The sequence below is a fragment of the Cheilinus undulatus genome, linkage group 20, assembly GCF_018320785.1.
Source record: "Cheilinus undulatus linkage group 20, ASM1832078v1, whole genome shotgun sequence".
Lineage (NCBI taxonomy): Eukaryota > Metazoa > Chordata > Actinopteri > Labriformes > Labridae > Cheilinus > Cheilinus undulatus.
In genome coordinates, this window is record NC_054884.1 from 9,116,631 (window position 1) to 9,135,453 (window position 18,823).

The 18,823-nt window shown below is 40.1% G+C and overlaps 1 protein-coding gene across 1 annotated transcript in view; it reads left to right on the top strand.

Annotated features, from left to right (window-relative positions):
• The window catches only part of ca10a (carbonic anhydrase Xa), a 440,690-nt gene that overhangs the window by 181,907 nt on the left and 239,960 nt on the right, over positions 1-18,823 (top strand). The window contains exon 3 of the mRNA XM_041816591.1: positions 16,494-16,636. Coding sequence (XP_041672525.1) covers positions 16,494-16,636 — 143 coding nt within the window. The remainder of the gene's footprint in view (positions 1-16,493; positions 16,637-18,823) is intronic.

The following is an 18,823-nucleotide window of genomic DNA, read 5'->3' on the forward strand; positions in this document are numbered from 1 at the left end:
ACCTAGCTATTTTAGCTAATATAGCTGAAGCTTAGGCTCATGAGCTACATAGATAACCTAACTGAAGCTTAGGCTCATAAAGCTCACAAGTATCTATACTAAAACAGCTACAAAGGTAACCTTAGCTACAAAAGCTACAAAGATGACAATGCTGAAGCTTAGGCTAATGAAGCTCAAAAATAATTATACAAACAAAGCTACAAAGTTAACCTTTGTTAAATGAGCTACATACAAAACCTAGCTTTTTTAGCTAATATGGCTGAAGCTTAGGCACATGAGCTACATAGATAACCTAACTGAAGCTTGGGCTCATAAGTATCTATACTAAAAATGCTACAAAGGTAACCTTAGCTACATAAGCTACATAGATGACAAAGCTGAAGCTTAGGCTCATAAAGGTAAAAAATAACATAGAACATAGAAAACCTAGCTATTGTAGCTAATATAGCTTAAGCTTAGGCTCATGAACTACATAGAAAACCTAACTGAAGTTTAGGCTCATAAAGCTCATAAGTATCTATACTAACAAAGCTTCAAAGCTAACCTTATCTATTTAAGCTACATAGATGACATAACTGAAGCTTAGGATCAAGAAGCTAATAAATATCTATGCTAACAAAAGCTACAAAGCTAATCTTTGCTACATAAGCTACATAGAAAACCTAGCTTTTTAGCTAATATGGCTGAAGCTTAGGCTCATGAAGCTGCATAGATAACATTACTGAAGCTTAGGCACATGAGCTACATAGATAACCTAACTGAAGTTTAGGCTCATAAAGCTCATATGTATATATACTAAAAAAAGCTCCAAAGCTACCCTTATTTACATAAGCTACATAGATGACATAACTGAAGCTTAGGATCAAGAAGCTAATAAATATAAATGCTAACAAAGCTACAAAGCTAACCTTAGCTGCATAAGTTATGTAACTATCGTAGCTATAGCTCCATTTCAAAGCTCATGCTGCTAAAGCTTACTGCTAAAGCTAACTGCTAACTGACTTTGTTTATGAATGAATTCAAGATTTTTTTTTTTTTTTAATCCAAAACTTGAATTTTTTTTTTTTTTCTGGCAAATTTCGGCACTTCCAATCCATCAGAGACAGTGTCTCACATTACCAGTCTGGAGAGGGGGCACCTGAGATCTGTGGTCTGCAGCCATACTGTCCTTAAAATCATGAACAAAATATTACATTTCTAAAGTCTGACACGCATATTACAGGAGAAAGGCATTGAAACATCATCCAGCTTGAGCTACTATAAGCCTCATTGTATTGTATTGAGCATTAAAATAAAGTGGCTGGTAAAAAAAATTAAATGGCTGGTAGAGTTTTGAATCCACCAGCCATAGTGACAGATAGTCAAAAAAGTTAAGTTCCCCCTCTGCCGCAGACACTCGGGATATTGCAGAGATTCCTATAGGAATGAAAAGACTTTTTGATAAGTTGCCTCCCTAGCAATATGTATTTGGAAATGAGGCATAAAATGGAAAATACATTGTAAGTTACATCACTACCATCCTGACAGAGGCGACGTCTCACTGTAGTGGTCTATAAAAGGGGGCGTCTAAGAGACGTGGCCTGCAGCCAGGAGGTATCCAGATTAGATACTCGAACCACCTCAACTGACTTCTTCTGATGTGTTGGAGTTGTTGCTCTACTCCTTACTCCCTTCAAATGCCTGGAGCACTCATCTCATCCCTGAAGGTTAGGCTTAGAACCCCTCCAAAGAAGACTTACTTTGGCCGCTTGTATCTGCAACCTCAAAGCTCGTGGCCATAGGTGTGGGTTGGAAATACGATTCTCACATACTGTAGGTAAGCAAGGATATCTTGTGAGAAAACTCCCAGAAGAAACCAAAGACTTATTGACACCTGCTTTGTGACCAAAACACTTAATACCTTCAAAATGGACTGTCAGCTGCATGGATTAGTTAGTTCGTATGCTTTAACCACCTCCGGAGAAGGTGGGGTCCCTTGTCTCTGATGCTGTTATTTTGGGTGTAGTGGGTTAAACAGTTTGGGAACCACTGGTTGTGCTTTGGCCTTGTCACTTTTGTTTTTCCACATCAAAGTATCTCGACTGTACAATCTCCAAGTTCCCTCCTCTTGGAGAAACAATGACAACTTTTTCATAAATGTGCAGCACCTGGTCCCTGTCCTCAGTTTTCATTAAAAACATATCTCCTTCTGTTCTCACACGCTCCAAAATGTCTGCCAAAATGCCCCCCCAGTGGGTAAACAAGATGGAACCTGCAGCGCTGGAGCACACGTTCAAATAGAGAGCTAGCACAATATGACAGCTCCGTTAGTGCGGCTCTTAGACATTCATTATCATTAAGATGTCGGTTTCCGTACCTGCTTAAGTAAGCATTTATTCCCAAGCTGTTAGCTCTCCTTCAGCTTTATCTCTCTCTCTTCCCCTCTCTCTCTTCCATTGCTGGAGAATTTGCAACCAAGCTTTGCATCAGCAGTTACAAAAGGAAGGCACTTTTTCTACTTTTCTTGATACTCGTCCAAGAAATTGATGTACAGGATGCATGTGGGTCTTATGGAGGTGGAGGGAGGGAGAGAGAGTCTAATGTGTGTGCTCACTTTGCATTTCTCCACTTCCCCCCTGTTTCCCAAAGACTATTATTCTAACTTTTCATCCATATCCAGTTGACAGAATAAAGACATTTCATTAAGGCTATCTCTGCGCCCGGGCCCCTTTAATGAAATGCATACCTCTGCAGCCAGCATCAGTCATATATATGTGTGGAGGTGTGTGGGTTAGCATGCTTTTTATGTGCTCTCAGATGTGAATGTGTATCTTATTAATGTAACACCATGATTTTCTTTTCATTTCTGCAGCTTTACTCATTTTTGGCAATCTTGCAGAGCATTTTAACCCTTTTAGCTGAACATCTATGTGATGCACTTAAGTGCAAGCATACTCCATGCAGCGCTCTATAATAAACATCAATATCTCTCCAGGCTGTTGGCTTATAACTATCTGTGAGCTGCTAGGCTAAGGAAGTAATTAATGTAAGGCTTAATTGTTTAGGGAGCATCTCCTTAAACCTCAGCTTCACCTTCACCACCACCCTGAACTCTAATAAGCCCACGGGGGATGACCCAGCATGCACCACACACCCTGTAGAGGCAGACGCATAATTAGCTTTAGCAAGCCTTACATGCCCACAGAGAGGGTGAATGCAGATGCAGTAAGGCCAGGACTCTGGTGACAAACATCCCTTCTGTATTACTAAATAATAGCATGACTGGCGGCAACAACAACACCAAAAAAGTCCGAATGATCGCCAACAGAGCCTGTAAGAAGTGTTCATCCTCCTGGATGTTTACCCTTTTATTGAATGTATTGCAATTTTCAAACTGCTCAAGCTCTGTCAGGTTGCTCAGGGATCTGGTGTTAACTGGTAATTTCAAGTCCAGACACAAATTCTCAGTTGTCTTGAGGTCTGCCACTCTAGAACATTCACATTTACTACATTTTTCTGCATCCATTTTACCCTCTACTTTTACAAGCCTGCCATGGGCGGCTGCCAGGAACCCGTAAACATTATGCTGTATTTTTAAAGTCAGTTTATAGGACACTTTTGAAGTTAGGTTGTAAAAGGCACTTGGCGATAGTGCCGTTAGGCTCTAGTGAGTTCAGAAGCCTTGTCCCAGGGCACACTTTGAGAGGCTAGGCTATACGGTGTAGCACACAGGTATAGTTCTCCACGTTATTTAACAGGTTTAAGGAAAAAATGCTGGCTCAATTATATTGAACAATTTAGAGCAGCATGCTTTTTACTGTAGATATGAGGGGATTGGCCTAGATTCTCCAAGTACGTCCTGTTTGAAGGGGCAACTCTTACTGAAACCACCGGAGGCTAATGGCCCTACAGCTGCCTGGTACTTCATACAACCCAACATCAAATGTACCAAAATATCCCTTGAAGATTTGAAAGTCATCTATAGACAGCCTAATAACAAAAGATGGGCACCAACTTAGCTAAAAGCAAGTGCCCATGTATCTCCACAGTTTTGAATCCCAGCACTTTTTGGTGCATCTCCTCCCGACTCTCTCCCCATTTGGTCCTATTCAGCTCTTCTGTTAAATAAAGGCCAAACTCCCAAAACATAATCTTAAAAGAAAATTTAAAAAACAATAACAAAAGATGTCGCTCCATCCACCTTATCTGATTTCTTGTTCTTTGGAAATGAGGAGTCTTTTCAAAACTGCAGGTAACACTTTATTCTAGTTGACCCTAATTACCTGGTAATGTTGTTGGTGATTACTTTGTAATACGACGCCATTTTACGACGCCATTTTTTAAGGAAGTACTTACCTAATAATAATGTATCAATTATAGATAATTCTTTGTAATATTGTGACAATTTTCTGGAAACTATGTATTTTACCCCAACCTTAAAATTACTTAAAATTATTCAGGAAGGACCTACTGTAATTAAGAAGGCCAAGACTGCAATCAAGCAATCAACTGTTATAGGATATTATCATCATATTTCTAAGAAATCACTCTGATAAATACCACATAATTACAAGAAATTCAACACAATATAACATGGATTAACTTGATAATTAATACATTATTAGCAGGTAAATACTTACTTAATATTACTGAGTTATTATGTGGTAAAAGGACAACTGATACTATGTAATTACCATCTTATTCTTGAAGATAAATAGATAATTACCCCTATTACTAAAGAATTAATAGGTTATTATGGCCTACTCTGATACCGTGCTGCCAAACTACACTCAATATGATGTATTTACCAAGCTGTATATCAAATTTTTCCTTTCCTTGAAGAATTTTACATCACGAGGGCGAAAAGCTGTTAAAAGTGGCCATGCAAAGCATTTGAGACTGCTTGAATGAAACCAGAAAGATCACTTTTAACAGCTTTTCATCTCCATTTTGTGAAATTCATCTTTGAATTGGAAACAATCATTTACTTTTTGGTAAATGCAAGAGCAATGGAGGTGGACGGAGCATGATGTCACCATGTAGCGTGGATGCTTGTAGAAGGGTCGTACCATCACAGGGATCGGAGGGGACAGAGGATGGGGGATGCTAATTTTGCATAGCCAAAATTAAAGAACAATTGTGGTCCATCACAAAGAGGAAGCACAAAATAGATCTTCCAGTATCGATCCAACTTCTTTATGTTACAGTCTTTGACAACATTCAGTGTTTTCACGCTTTCAAGATTCCTGTGGCTTTGAGAAATTTTGGATATATGTTGAGTAGGGGCCAAGAAGGCTCAGAAGGTTCAGTTTTGATTGAATTTACTGTGTCTTTAAGAGATTTAACTTACTGGATCTGTCAAAACTAAACATCATGATATCATTTTGTCGATATTGTGTCTAATGTACAGTAATGTACAGTTTGGGCTTTGAGAAAGAAAGCTTGCAAAGAGAACATAATGGACCATATTCTGGTGTTTATGCACCAATAACAGTGTTAGAGAGACATGAGTAATAGATGCATTACACTGTAAGAAGCAGACAGATTGTTATTATTGTTTTAAATTGGCTTCTGTAAGTGCCTCAGCCTGTCGTTTTCCCTAAACACCGTCTTCCATCATGTGAAACCCTCATTGATGAAACACTGTGATGAAGAGCAGCCATGAGGCAGAAGCCTCCCGCCCTCAGTTGCCCTTTTCACTTGCACATTAGACATCCTCTCTGTCCGACATCTGCAAAAGGCCACGCCATATATCCCTGTCCACTTTTACAGCTTGCCAATAAGAAATGAAAGTGGCTCTGACGCTGCCGAGCGCTGGGAGTGAAATATAGGAGAAGGACTGCTATAGGAGGGCGTGCGAGGATTATTGACAGAGATGCTTGTGCTTCTGTCAGCGCTGAGTGATGTCCCCCACCGCTCGAGCTGCATTCAGGAATCTATCAGCAGCTAATAATTATGTGTACATTTACAACAACGGGCCCGGGTTTAATGGATCGATTGGCTCACACTTCAATTCCCATTGTGAACATGGATTAACTGTCATTTTCAAGATTTTGCATGGAAGAGCTTTCTCTCTCTCCCACTCCCTCTAGATGAAAGCTTGTTATTTCCTTCCAGTGGAAATGAAGTGATAGAATACATTTCCATCTACATCAGGAGTCTTGACATTAAAACAAACATCACATACATGATATGCAAATGAAGCATATATGTTGGTAATGACTGGCACACTCCTGGCTCTGTGGTGCCGTCTCATTTAGCTCATTAAGAGGTTTTACCTTCTTTGTTGCAAAAGGTACTGTCACTCATAATCCTTATTTTAAGATGCTCAGAAATGCACATCATTTTGAATTAAATTCAAGGTTTGATCTGTGGTATGCTCAAGAATTATGTGCTATGAATTGCATCATGAGGTATTTATGTGTGCTGCAGGTCCAGTGTGCAATAACGAATTTAAGGTTGGGTAAAAATTGAAATTAAAATAAAAAATGGGGTGAATGAAACCATCAAATGCTGCAACTTCTGCACATTAGATTGTCTATAATTATAAAAATACACATTTGGAAATCTGCCTGACCTTGGGACTGTGATGACATTGTATTAAAATACATATAATCTAATATGGAGCTGCCCTCTTTTTCCATCTAGAACAGCTTCCACTTTTCTTTTGGAGTGTTTCTGTGGGATTCTGTCCCCAACCATGTCTTAATAGGCCTTGCTTTGTGTACTAGGGCACAGTCATGTTGGAATAAAAAAAGGCCATCCCCAAACTGTTGCCACAAAGTTGGAAGCATAGCATTGTCCAAAATGTCTTGGTATGCTGAAGCATTAAGATTGCCCTTCACTGGAGATATTGAGTCTAGTTAACCTTGCAAAGCAGATGGATACACCCATTTCCACGTTTCTCACTTGTGAATCCATCTTGCAAAGATCCCGTCTGAACCGTTTGGGCCCGGTTAGAAAGTGACAGGACCAATCAGCGAGGAGGGGCAGTACTTTTGGGCGCAGCAGAGTCATGACGTAAGCAACCAGCAACAAGAGGCAGGTGCAATTATGGTGAAGACATTTGCATGGATGCTGCTAAAGTGTCAGTTTTATCAGAACTTCCCGACATCTCTTTAAAAAAAAAAAAAGAAAGAAAAACAGCAGTGAGTTGTTTTCATTTCAAAAATGACAAAAGTCGTATACTGACATCTACAGTCGCCATCGTTCAGGACGTGTTATGCAGTTCTCTTTGGAGTTTATGTCTCTCTAGGGGCGCACCTTGGTAGTGGCTATGTCACGTGTTTTGTTGCTCTGATTGGCCCGTAAAGATGTGACAGAACGTTCATCCAATCACACTCTGAGTTTTTTTTTTTTTTTTTTTTTTTTTTTAAAGGCTCTGCCCTCTCCCAAAAGCTGTGTATGAGAGGTTTATCAAATGGATTTGTTTCACAAATCCATCTGGCGTGCCAGGTTAGGGTCTAGCTCAAACCCTGCAAACATCCCCATACCCCTCTTCCACTAAACTTCACAGTTGGCACGATGCAGTCAGGCAGGTAACGTCCTCCTGGTCTCCACTGAAACCCTGAACGTCCATCTTTACTGCTAAGTTTCCACTGCTCCACAGTCCACAGTTAAAGTGCTTTACACCACTCAATCCAGCACTTGGCATTGGATTTGGTGATGTGAGGCTGCTCTGCCATGGAAATCCATTCCATGAAGCTCTGCACAGTTTTTGAGCTTACATTAATGCCAGTGGAAGTTCAGAAATTTTTCACTATGGAATTTGTTGTAGACCTTGCTCTGGTATTTTACATGGCCTTTTGCTTCATGGCTGAGTTGCTGTTGTTCCTAAACGCTTCCACTTACAGTTGACTGTGGAATATCCAGCAAGGATGGAATTTCACGACACTTGGCATGGCAAAGGTGGTATTCATAAAAGTACTGCAAATGGAGACTGCATGGCTAGGTGATTGATTTTATGCACATGTGGCAACAGGTCTGATTGAAACACCTGAAATCAATTATTAACAGGTGCAGCCAAATACTTTTGTCCATATAGTGTATGTCAGCGATGGTTTGGTATCAGATTGTTTTATCAGAGTTGGGTAATTCACTAATTACTATTTAGTTTTAATAGGTTGCTTAATTTGAGTCTGTGTAGGTTCTCCTAGGCTGATCAAATGGCACTGGACTGGCTCCAAGTTCTTGAAGACATTTCGCCTCTTCTCCAAAAGGCGTCTTCGGTTCTGGGGGTAAAGAGTCAGAGAATATAGTGTAGGCTGACCTTTGCTATGCAAATGGCCTGTTTGGTCACCTGACAGCCATTAGCAGAGTCGTTTCCTCTGGGGGTGTGGCTAAGTGAGCATTTCCTGGGTTGTTAGGGTCACATGCTCATTGGTCCTTTGTTCTCTGGTGGACGTGTTGTTTGGGTCATTTATGGAGGGAATCCAGCACTGCATTGTATGTAGGTGGTAGGAAGTGTCTCAGGCTCCCTACTCTGTTCAGAGATGGTTTCTCCATCTTGACAAAAATGGCTTCCTTAACACCTCTCTTAAACCAACCATCTTCTTTGAATAGGAGACGACATCGAAAGAAGGCTTAATATGAGGTTCAAATTTGCCATTTTGTTCTGGTATTTCTCCGTGATTGATCATTATCATTTCCCCCTTAAAGTATCGACTCCAAGCATTGAAATTAAATTCAAAAACTCCTTAAATAATGTAGGATGAGGTTCATGATAGATATGTTCTTAGGTGGCCCTTTCACATCTGGTTTATAGTAAAATTTACAGCCAAAACTGAGCACAATCAAACATGGAATCACAGAATCAGCAGGTAAACAAAGGGACATTAGTTTGCAGTGTGAATAACATTAGCAGATAGCACCATTAGCCTCTGATCCTCCTTGCAGGTACGTGTCCACCTACCTGAGGAGACTGCCATTGCTCATTGCCTCAGGTGAATGGCTGTGCATGAGTATAGCCACAAATCTTCAACCTTAAATACAGCTTAAGTCTAATTTTTAAGATCAAAATCCTGCCATAGGGTGCTGTCACTATGGGATGCAATCAGTGCTTCTGTTCATTGTGCTCTGTGTACATCTGTAGAGTCAGAGCATTTTGGCAGCAAGACAGTAGTGATAGACTGTTAAGATCGAGTTTTTGACTGGGATAATGGCCTTAAATGACAACAATATTAAGAATTCGTTTCACCCACTGGTACCTCTGGTGCTAAGTCTGACATCAGTTGTGTCGAATCATGTGCGACCATATTAAATGCTCCAAACATTTTATCCTCATTAAACCAGCTGGTGAGTTGTGTGACTGTGTATGATATCAGCCTGACTGGTCCATTCTTCCTACCATGCACTTGTTATGTTTCTGCTCTCTGGTGATTCAAGTAACAATGCTTTTTACTCTTGTTCTAAACCCATAACCCCAGAGATACTCCCTTTTAACATGTTCCTAAAGCTGTTTCTGCCACTGATATTAGACACAGAGCTCACCAGAGACTCCCTCTGCATCTCAGTCAAACATCTCCTTTGACTGCTCGGGGCTTTTCTTAAAATCAGAGCGAGCGGCCCAACACTGATCATCAGCCTACGCTGAAACGGCAGAAGTGCTGCAGTGACCACATATCCAGCGGCGAGCTGCCACTGCCGCTGCAGTGGCCTGGCTGTTGTGACAGGAGTAAGAGCTGCTTCACGGTGTGTAAGGTCTGTGACAGTCAGCAGAATGTCGACGCTGCAGCTGAGGTCGAGTCTACAGGCTTATGTCATAAAGCTACAGCCGTTTCTATTATACTGGGCTGAGGTGCAGGTCAGAAAATGTTTAATACTTGTGTGAAAGTCAAAGTGAAGGCAGCTCAGAGAAAGAACTCCCACCTTCAGAGGGATTACCACCAAAGCTTTTTAATGCTGTGTGACTCAGTGTTGTGAGATTACAGACTTACAGTAAGACATAACTGCTGTCTGCATCACAGCCAACGTTTACTGTCCACAGTGGACCAAAATCACCTGTCTGTAAAGGGTTAAACTTAAGTGGGGATTTCAAACATATTCTAAGGCAGGAGGGAGCACAAAAGAGAACTATTTCAATCAAACTCAGTGTTGTGGTACAATAGAAACAACACAGGATGTGAGCGGGGATACAAAAATGTATTTTAATCATCAACAGAGTTCTGATGATGATGATGTGTGTCGATGCATCAAAATATAGTTAACAATCCATGAAAATCAAACATAAATGGTGGCCAAAAATCTGCTTGACACTGCAGTCTTCAAAGCTTTCAGATTTATCACCTATAACTAATCAGAAAGGATCAAGCCAAACTCTTTTAATAAAAATTACATTTAAAAGATGGTTTTAAAAATCTTATTTATGATGTTATTTGGTGAGCTTTGCTCTGCTTGAGTATGAGAAAACCACATTGAAGTTTGTTTCTTTTTCAGGCTAATGTTGCTGAAGTGAAGGTGACTAAAGCTGATGCAACTTTGTTTCTGCTGTTTGAGACATCAGATGAACAGTACTACTACAGGGGAAAATGTGGACAAAGAAATTAGTGTTTACTTGTCAAATCTGAAAATCCCAACATTCTCGTCTTTCCCCATACGTGCAATGATACGATATAATACAATACGATAAAATACAATATGATGCAATATGCTATGCTATGAAATGATACAATACGATACACTATGTTAGGATATGATACAATACAAGAAGAGACAAGATGAACAGAGATATTGCATTACAGTAATCACGATATGCTACAGTAAGATAGTTAAGTTACATTAAGATACGATACGAGATGTTACAATAGAGATGTTATAATACAGTTGTTACAATAGAGATGTTATAATACAGTTGTTACAATAGAGATGTTATAATACAGTTGTTACAATGGAGATGTTATAATACAGTTGTTACAATAGAGATGTTATAATACAGTTGTTACAATAGAGATGTTATAATACGAGATGTTACAATCGAGATGTTATAATAAAGTTGTTACAATGGAGATGTTATAATACGAGATGTTACAATCGATATGTTATAATACGAGATGTTACAATCGATATGTTATAATACGAGATGTTACAATCGATATGTTATAATACGAGATGTTACAATCGAGATGCTATAATACAGTTGTTACAATAGAGATGTTATAATACAGTTGTTACAATGGAGATGTTATAATATGAGATGTTACAATCGATATGTTATAATACGAGATGCTACAATCGAGATGTTATAATACAGTTGTTACAATAGAGATGTTATGAGATGTTACAATAGAGATGTTATAATACGAGATGTTACAATAGAGATGTTATAATACGAGATGTTACAATAGAGATGTTACTATACAATACAACAAGAGACATTACGTTGGGTTACAATACAATTTGATATGATACGATATTTACCTTACATTGTGATATGGGACGTTACGATACAATACATTACGCTATGCTACACTATTCTATGCTACGTTACCTTACGTTACAATATGAGATTTTACCATAAAATGCGATGCAATACGAACCCCACATGGAAAAGGAAATCCTACGGAGTAGGTGCTAAAGGCTGGTCTCTAGAAATTCCCCTCTATTCCTAGAGTCAAATGACACCAATTAGACGATACATTAAGGTGCGAAACAATAAAGTACTATACAATATGGTTTACACCATATCGTATTGAATGCTGACCTCTGGAAATTCCCCGTATTCCTAGTCATACAACTGCAATTATATGATAAACTAACTTTGTTATGATACGATAGGGTACAATACAATATGATATGATATGATATGATATGGTACAGCACTTGGGGTTATGATATAATACAATATGATTCAGTACAGTGCAAATTGATATAGCGCGATTCAATAGGAAGTGGTACTTTAGGGTATGATATAACATGATATCTTGTAATACTATATAACATCATATAATATTTTATGATATGGTACTTAGGGGACAATATGATTTGATACAGTACTTTAGGATACGGTATGATATGGTACGTTAAGATACCAAATAGTCCTTTAGGGTACAAAACTATAAAATACGATATGGCACGATACGATAGAGTACAATACAAAAGGGTACAGAACATTAGGGTATGATACGATATGTTATGATAAGATAGGGTATGATATGATACAATAAGGAACTTCAGGGTACAATATAATATGATCCAGTACTTTAAAGTGTGATACAATACACTACGGTATAGTATGATGTGAAAGGATACAGTGTGATAGACTTTATTGTCCCCTTGGAGACATTCATCTGAACAGCGTTTGAGCTCAGTGCTGCACTCTAAGCTGCCAGACACACATCGACTGCTGAACAGTTCCACTGACTTACATGTGAAATGTGTGGAACCCATTTTGAAACATACACTTTTTATGCATCCATAATGTATTCAAACAAATAACCAAAGGTGACTGTTTTCTACTCCAAGCTGATATGTTTGTTTGTTGTCAGAGGATGATTGGACTAATCAATGGAGGACTCAGGATGTTTGAGGGTAAGGAGGGGGAATAATGAAAGGGTACCTGCTGTATGCCGGGGGGGCACAAGTACACAAAAGATGTCGTACATTTGTAGTGAAATGCTTTTAAGTCCACTTACAACACCTCTGTAATATAACAGACGAGAAATCATTATTGTTTAACCATTTATTTCACAAAGACACACATGAGGATGTCAGTGGTATGAACGTCACAGCACCTTATTGTGGCCACTTAAAAGGGACCACAGTGTCTTTTTATCAGCTATTTCCTATTTAGAGAGCACCAGGGATGGCACTATTCAAATTTTGCCCACTTGGAGGCGCTCTGGAGGCACTTTATTATGTTTGTCTTTGTAATGTTTAATTTCTGTCATTTCTAAACACCATCCGTGGGGTGTTGCCCGGGTTAGTTGTCATGTTAATATGGCCTTAAATGCACCAGTGTTAGAAGGTTCATAGAGAATATTCCCTCTGCTGTGTCAGTCTATAAATTCCCCATGTCCCCTTCTTGACCCCCTTTCTAGAGATTCCCCTGAAGGAATGGTGGGTGTCTTTTATTTTGGCTCATGCATTTTCCAATCTAATCCCCTTATTTAGTCAATTCTGTCATGTATTTTTAATTCCCCCAATTTTTACTGTCTCCAGAACAGTATAAACAAACACTGATTTCAGTGCATTATGACAGAAAAATAGCTTGATTTCTGTCTTAAAGCTGTCTGTGTTGTAGAATAGATTTATTTATGTAGAAGCTGAATAAGGCAGTAAGATGAACAAGGATATTCTGTTTGGACTGCTGTCGAACATGAAGAGAAACCGATGTAATGATGTCTTTCAGCTGGATCAAACACAACACCCAATTCTCCGCTTTAACTAATCAATTACTTGTTCTTTCTGAGTCATTTTACCCAAACGCTTTCTGCTGATACTTTGGCAAACATTGTATAATCGCCACGTTACCCGAGAAAACGCGGCTTGGTAAACATGTCCATGTCTTTCTCTGTAATCCACGCCTTCTTCTGAACACAGAAGAGTCGCTCTGTGTGTGTGAAAGCACCACAAATGAACTCTGTAGCTCCCAGACTCGTTCGACTTATTGACTTGCTGAGTCTTTAGCTTTGAATTCACGCTGCGATGTGTCTGCTTCCTCCTGATTCATCCTGAATTTGCATATTTTCAAATTATCTCGCCTTTTGTTGGAAATCTCTGTGGTATTTGCATATCACAATTCCTGTGACTCATCCCCGCGTAATGCTGTGTTCCTAAATGGAAAATGCTGCTCTAGGCTGCTGCAGATAAATTGTAGCAAAGAGAGCTGCCTCTTGCAGGAGTTGACAACGATAAGCTTCTGCTTCCCACCCTGCTGGAGGAATTCAATCCCTGGTCCCTGATGCCAAGTCTTACATAAGAAAATGACTGGCTCAGATGCCTATCACGCCCACAGTGTTGACACTCTCTCACTGTGCCATCATGTGCTCTCGGTCTTATACTACATGTGAAAGCAGATCACAGGCTCATTTCAGCACTCCTCACTTTAACAATGTTGTCTTTATTAATAGGGAAGGTTTAACCCCACATACAGTCACTGCAGATTAATTTAAACCCATCAAGCTTCCAGAGTCACACCTTTGCATTGCCTGCTGTGATGTAAGAATTCTATCTGTGCTGTTTCTCTATCTAGGATGATGATATGAACATATGGGAGCCTATAACGTTAAAAATAATGACTGGCAGTGTCATACCACTCCCAAAGATAGTACAGGAATATACATGTGACCAAAATAATTCTGCAGGATTAATAAACAGCTAACACCATTCATCTCCTTATGTCTTGAATTTGAAATGCATTTTCTTCAACAGTGGCTCTCTCTTTGCCACTCTCCCATAAAGCTTTTACTGATGAAGAACCCAGGCAACAGTTGTTGTATGCAGAGTCTCTCCCATCTCAGCTGCTGAAGCTTGTAACTCCTCCAGAGTAGTCATAGGTGTCTTGGTGGTCTCTCTCACTAGTCTCCTTCTTGCACGCTCACTCAGTTTTTTAGGACGGCCTGATCCTGGCAGAGTTACACATGTATACCACATATTCCTTCTGTTTCTTGATTATTGTTTTAACTGAACTCTGGGGGATGTTCAGTGTCTCGGAAATGTTTTTCCATCCACCCCCTGACTTAGAATACAAGTTCTGATAAACGGGCGCTTTAGCAGCATCCACGCTAATCTCTTCTGTCATAATCGCACTCGCCTCTTGTCACTGCTTGCGTATGTCACGACTCCGCCGCGTCCAGAAGTACTACCACTTACTCCTGATTGGTCCTGTCACCGTCTTACAGCGCCCAAACTGTTCAGATGGGAGCTTTGCAAAATGGATTCGGCAGTGAAAAACACGTTAACAGGTGTATCCTGCCTCATGCACTTTAACTGCAATGGTCACTCTATTTCTGGTCTGTCCTAAGCTAAGTATTGTTATATTTGGGTCTTTGTATTATATTGTACCGTCCATGTTGTCTTGTTTTGCTGTTGTCTGATTTTTATGTCGATTTTTAGTATACTCTTTGTTGTATATACCATCAACCTGCTGGGGACTACAGATGGAAACTAGCTGATGGCTACAATCTGGCACATTTACATGACCATGTCCATTAATGTGCATTGTCCCTTGTCACAAATGAATAAATGAATATCCATCTGCTTTGCAAAGTTTCTCTGATGTGATTTTTAGCTGTTTTATAAGTTTGGGTAAATCTGTCAAAATGCAATGCATATGTATCTCTTCTGCCTCTAAGGTGTGGAAAGCAGGGACCCCAGGTTTGTCAGAGTGTTTGGAACACACTACCGTGATTTGGTACAAGATACAGGCAAGAGAATAAATGCTCGCACTAAATGTTAAGTCTAAAAAAAGAGGACGTATATGGACTAAAATTACACTAATGAGTAGACATGACTGAACTGTGACTAAAACTAAAAGGCATTAAATCTAAAGACTGAGGCTAGAAATAAAAATTGCAGTCAAAATTTGACTTTTTGATCCTGAGCCATCCATTTTGGTCCTGAAGGGCTTCAGTGCTACTTTTTGACATTATGTAAAAATATAATAATGGATTAAAATCAGTGCTGCCAAAAAAACATGGGCTCTGATGATCAGGGTGGGAAAAAAAATTACTTTGCATTTATTATATTGAAAATAACATTTTTCACATTTTACATCTAAAACACATGGAGGCACAGTGGCAGATGTTTAAAGGGTTACATTTCCTTAAAGTTTTCATTGTTTAATTTTTATGAGTAGAGGGGGGTTGGTTTAAGAGATAAACGAAACAAAAGTTTTTACAAACATTAATATAACATTTCTAAGTGTGAGGTATGAAATTAGCTGTTTTGGTCCTTAAAGGCTCTTAAGGGTATAAAATTTTAATGGCCCCATAAAGTTAAGAAATGCGAGAACACTCAAATCATGGAGTAGAACAAGATGGTTTGAATACATACTCAGACTTTCATTGCAGCTAAAATCGGCCACTCCTTAAAGAGACAGAAACACATCAGTGAGCTCAGATTTATCACAGGGGTCTGCATAAATCAGGTTCTTCCTTAAACAACACGGTAAGAAAGTTCGTCTTTGTAGTCCATCTTCCTTGGATTGTAGTTTTAACACAGCAGACCAGTATGGTAATCTGTGACATCCACCCAGTTTACATGCAGTTAGATTCCCATTTCCTCCTCCTCTCCTTATTTTCCATCAAGCTTAAGGAAATGTAGGGGATATTTTGGAAGCATTTTATTTCACCTCTTGTTTAGTGCTTTTTTAAGTTCATGACTAAAGTCTTTCCACCAGTTGAACTCTGCTCTCTACATCTCTCTCACTGAGCGTCCAGCATGTCTGGATTTCTAACTGATAAACCAGAGCACACTCTGTGCCGCCGGCTGTGTGACCTCTGTCTGGAACTCGCTCCTATCAGCTCTCTGCAGATGTCGGGCCCTTTTGAACGCCGGCCCTGTCTTTTGTGTTGCAGTGCCGTCGTTCTGGGGTCTGGTGAACTCGGCCTGGAATCTGTGCTCGGTGGGGAAGAGGCAGTCGCCCGTCAACATCGAGACCAGCCACATGATCTTTGACCCGTTCCTCACGCCGATAAAGCTGAACACAGGCGGACGCAAGGTAAGGACGAGCAAATCCAGGAATGATTCTCTCTCTGTCTGCGTGATGGATGCTTGGCTTTGTTGACTCTGGTTTTGTTGCAGCTCTAAGATGGTGTGTTACCCTGCTCTAGTGCTGGTCGCCATTGTTCTGGTTGTGTTTTTTGTGCTATTATACTTTGATAAGGTGTGTGCTGCTGATCGATGCCGTTTGTGTTGGCAGACAATGTGAGCGATTTGTCCAAGGAACACCCTCGTGGAGATAAAACACAGACTGATTCGGGTATTCAGAGATGCACAATGCTTGTGTTCTGGTTGAAGAAAAGCTGTAACATTATCTTAAAGGCTTTACAGATGAAATCCTGCAGCCTATCAGCAGATTAGTCAAGCATATTGTTGATTATTTCCTCCTGTACAGTGGTGCACCGAGGATGCCGTGGATGTGTATTCGAGATCTGCTGTGTGCCATATGACAGCAGCTAATTGGGAAGCCTTCACAGATGGGCTGTCTTCAAAAGTGCACAGTTGCATGCTGGGATTAATGGTATGATTAGTTTATGTTTACACGCCAGCAGAGAGTATAGGGCTTGCCTCAGGGGATACTATAGGAGTAGTTTACCACCTATAGTGCACTGCTACACAGTAATAGATTCAAAAATAGAGCCATGCTTTGTGTTTGGACCCCCACTCTGGACCTTTAATTTGAAACGATTATTCTTATAGAATTGAATTCAGGCTCTGGCAAAGAGAATAATAGAATTAGAGAGATAAGAGCAGTGCTCAGACGTTTTCTCACTGGTATATTTTCTGCATGAAATGAAAATTAAATTTAACAGTCGTCGTCTTGTGAGGGCTCCCCCGCTGCTGCCTCAAGGACTGAGCTTTACAAGAGCCGCTCTCCTGCAGAGTGTCCAGAGAGGGGACATCATTCATGGTGGTCTAATTTTATTCTTGTTCTGAAGAATCACAGGGAAGAAGAGTGGGGGGAGTGGGGACAAAGCAGCTGTTTTATTCCAGGTAGCATCTTCAGCAACATAAGAGACGAAGCTGCTGGATGGATGATTGCTGAAGTGTCTGAAAAAGGCCGTTCATGTGTTCTTGGCATGTTATCTGTAGAATCAGGGACTTAACTTAAAAGAGAGATACTCTAAGGAAGGAGGTTAATGTGCTGCCTTAGAACAGTCTTCTAGGATTTATTCTAAGAACAACAACTGTGTTCAAGAGAGGAAACTACAACTTTAATGCCTTTTTCTAAAGATGTTTTGTGCCTTCCCCCCTTATTATCATCGCATTCCTCAGTCATTCTTCTTTTTCTCCTTTTATTCTCTCTTTTTTCCACTCTCTTTACCCATCTTTATCTTCCCCCTCCTCCCCCTTTCTTTCCCTTTATTCCTCTCTTTTCATTTTTTCCCTCTTTCTTCCCCCTTTTCTCACCTTTTTGCCCCTTTCTTTTCCCCTTATTCCCCTCATATTCCCTCTTTCCTCCCCCTTCTGTCCCTTTCTTTCATTCGATTCCCCACTAATTTCCCACTTATGCCCCTTTCTCTCCCCTTTCTTCCCTCTTATTCCTTCTCTTATTCCTTCTTTCCCCACTTACACTCATATTATTCTCACTTTGTTCCTGTCTTTTTTCCCTTTCTTTTCCATGTTTCCCCTCTTAATCCCCCTTTCCCTCCCCTTCTGCTCTTTTTTACCTTATTCCCCTTTTATTCTGCCTTTCTCTCAACTCTCTTTTCCCCGATCTTCAGCAATTCTTCCCCTCTTCTTCCCTCTGTATTCTACCCTCTTTGCCTTTCTTTCCCTCTTTTCCCTCTTATTCCCCCATTCTTGCTCCTTTTTCCCAATTCCCCCCATCTTTCCCTATTCTCCCTTTTTTCCCCTTTCCTCCCCATTCCACTGTTATTCCCCCTTTCCTTCCCCTTTTGTCCCCTTTCTTTCACCTCATGCCCCATCTCTTTCTTATTCCCCCTTCCTCTGCCCTTTCTTTGCCCTTCTTCCCTCTTTCATCCCCTTCTCCCCTTTCTTTCTCCTTAATTCCTCTTTCTTCCCCTCTTCTTCCCTCTTTCTTGCCCCTTGCCCTTCCTTTTTGCCTTATTCCCCTCTTATTCCCCCTTTCCTCACCTTTCTGCCCTTTTATTTCCCCTTATTCCCCCATTCTTGCCACTTTTCCCCCTTTCTCTCCCACTTCTTTCCCCTATTCTCCCCTTTT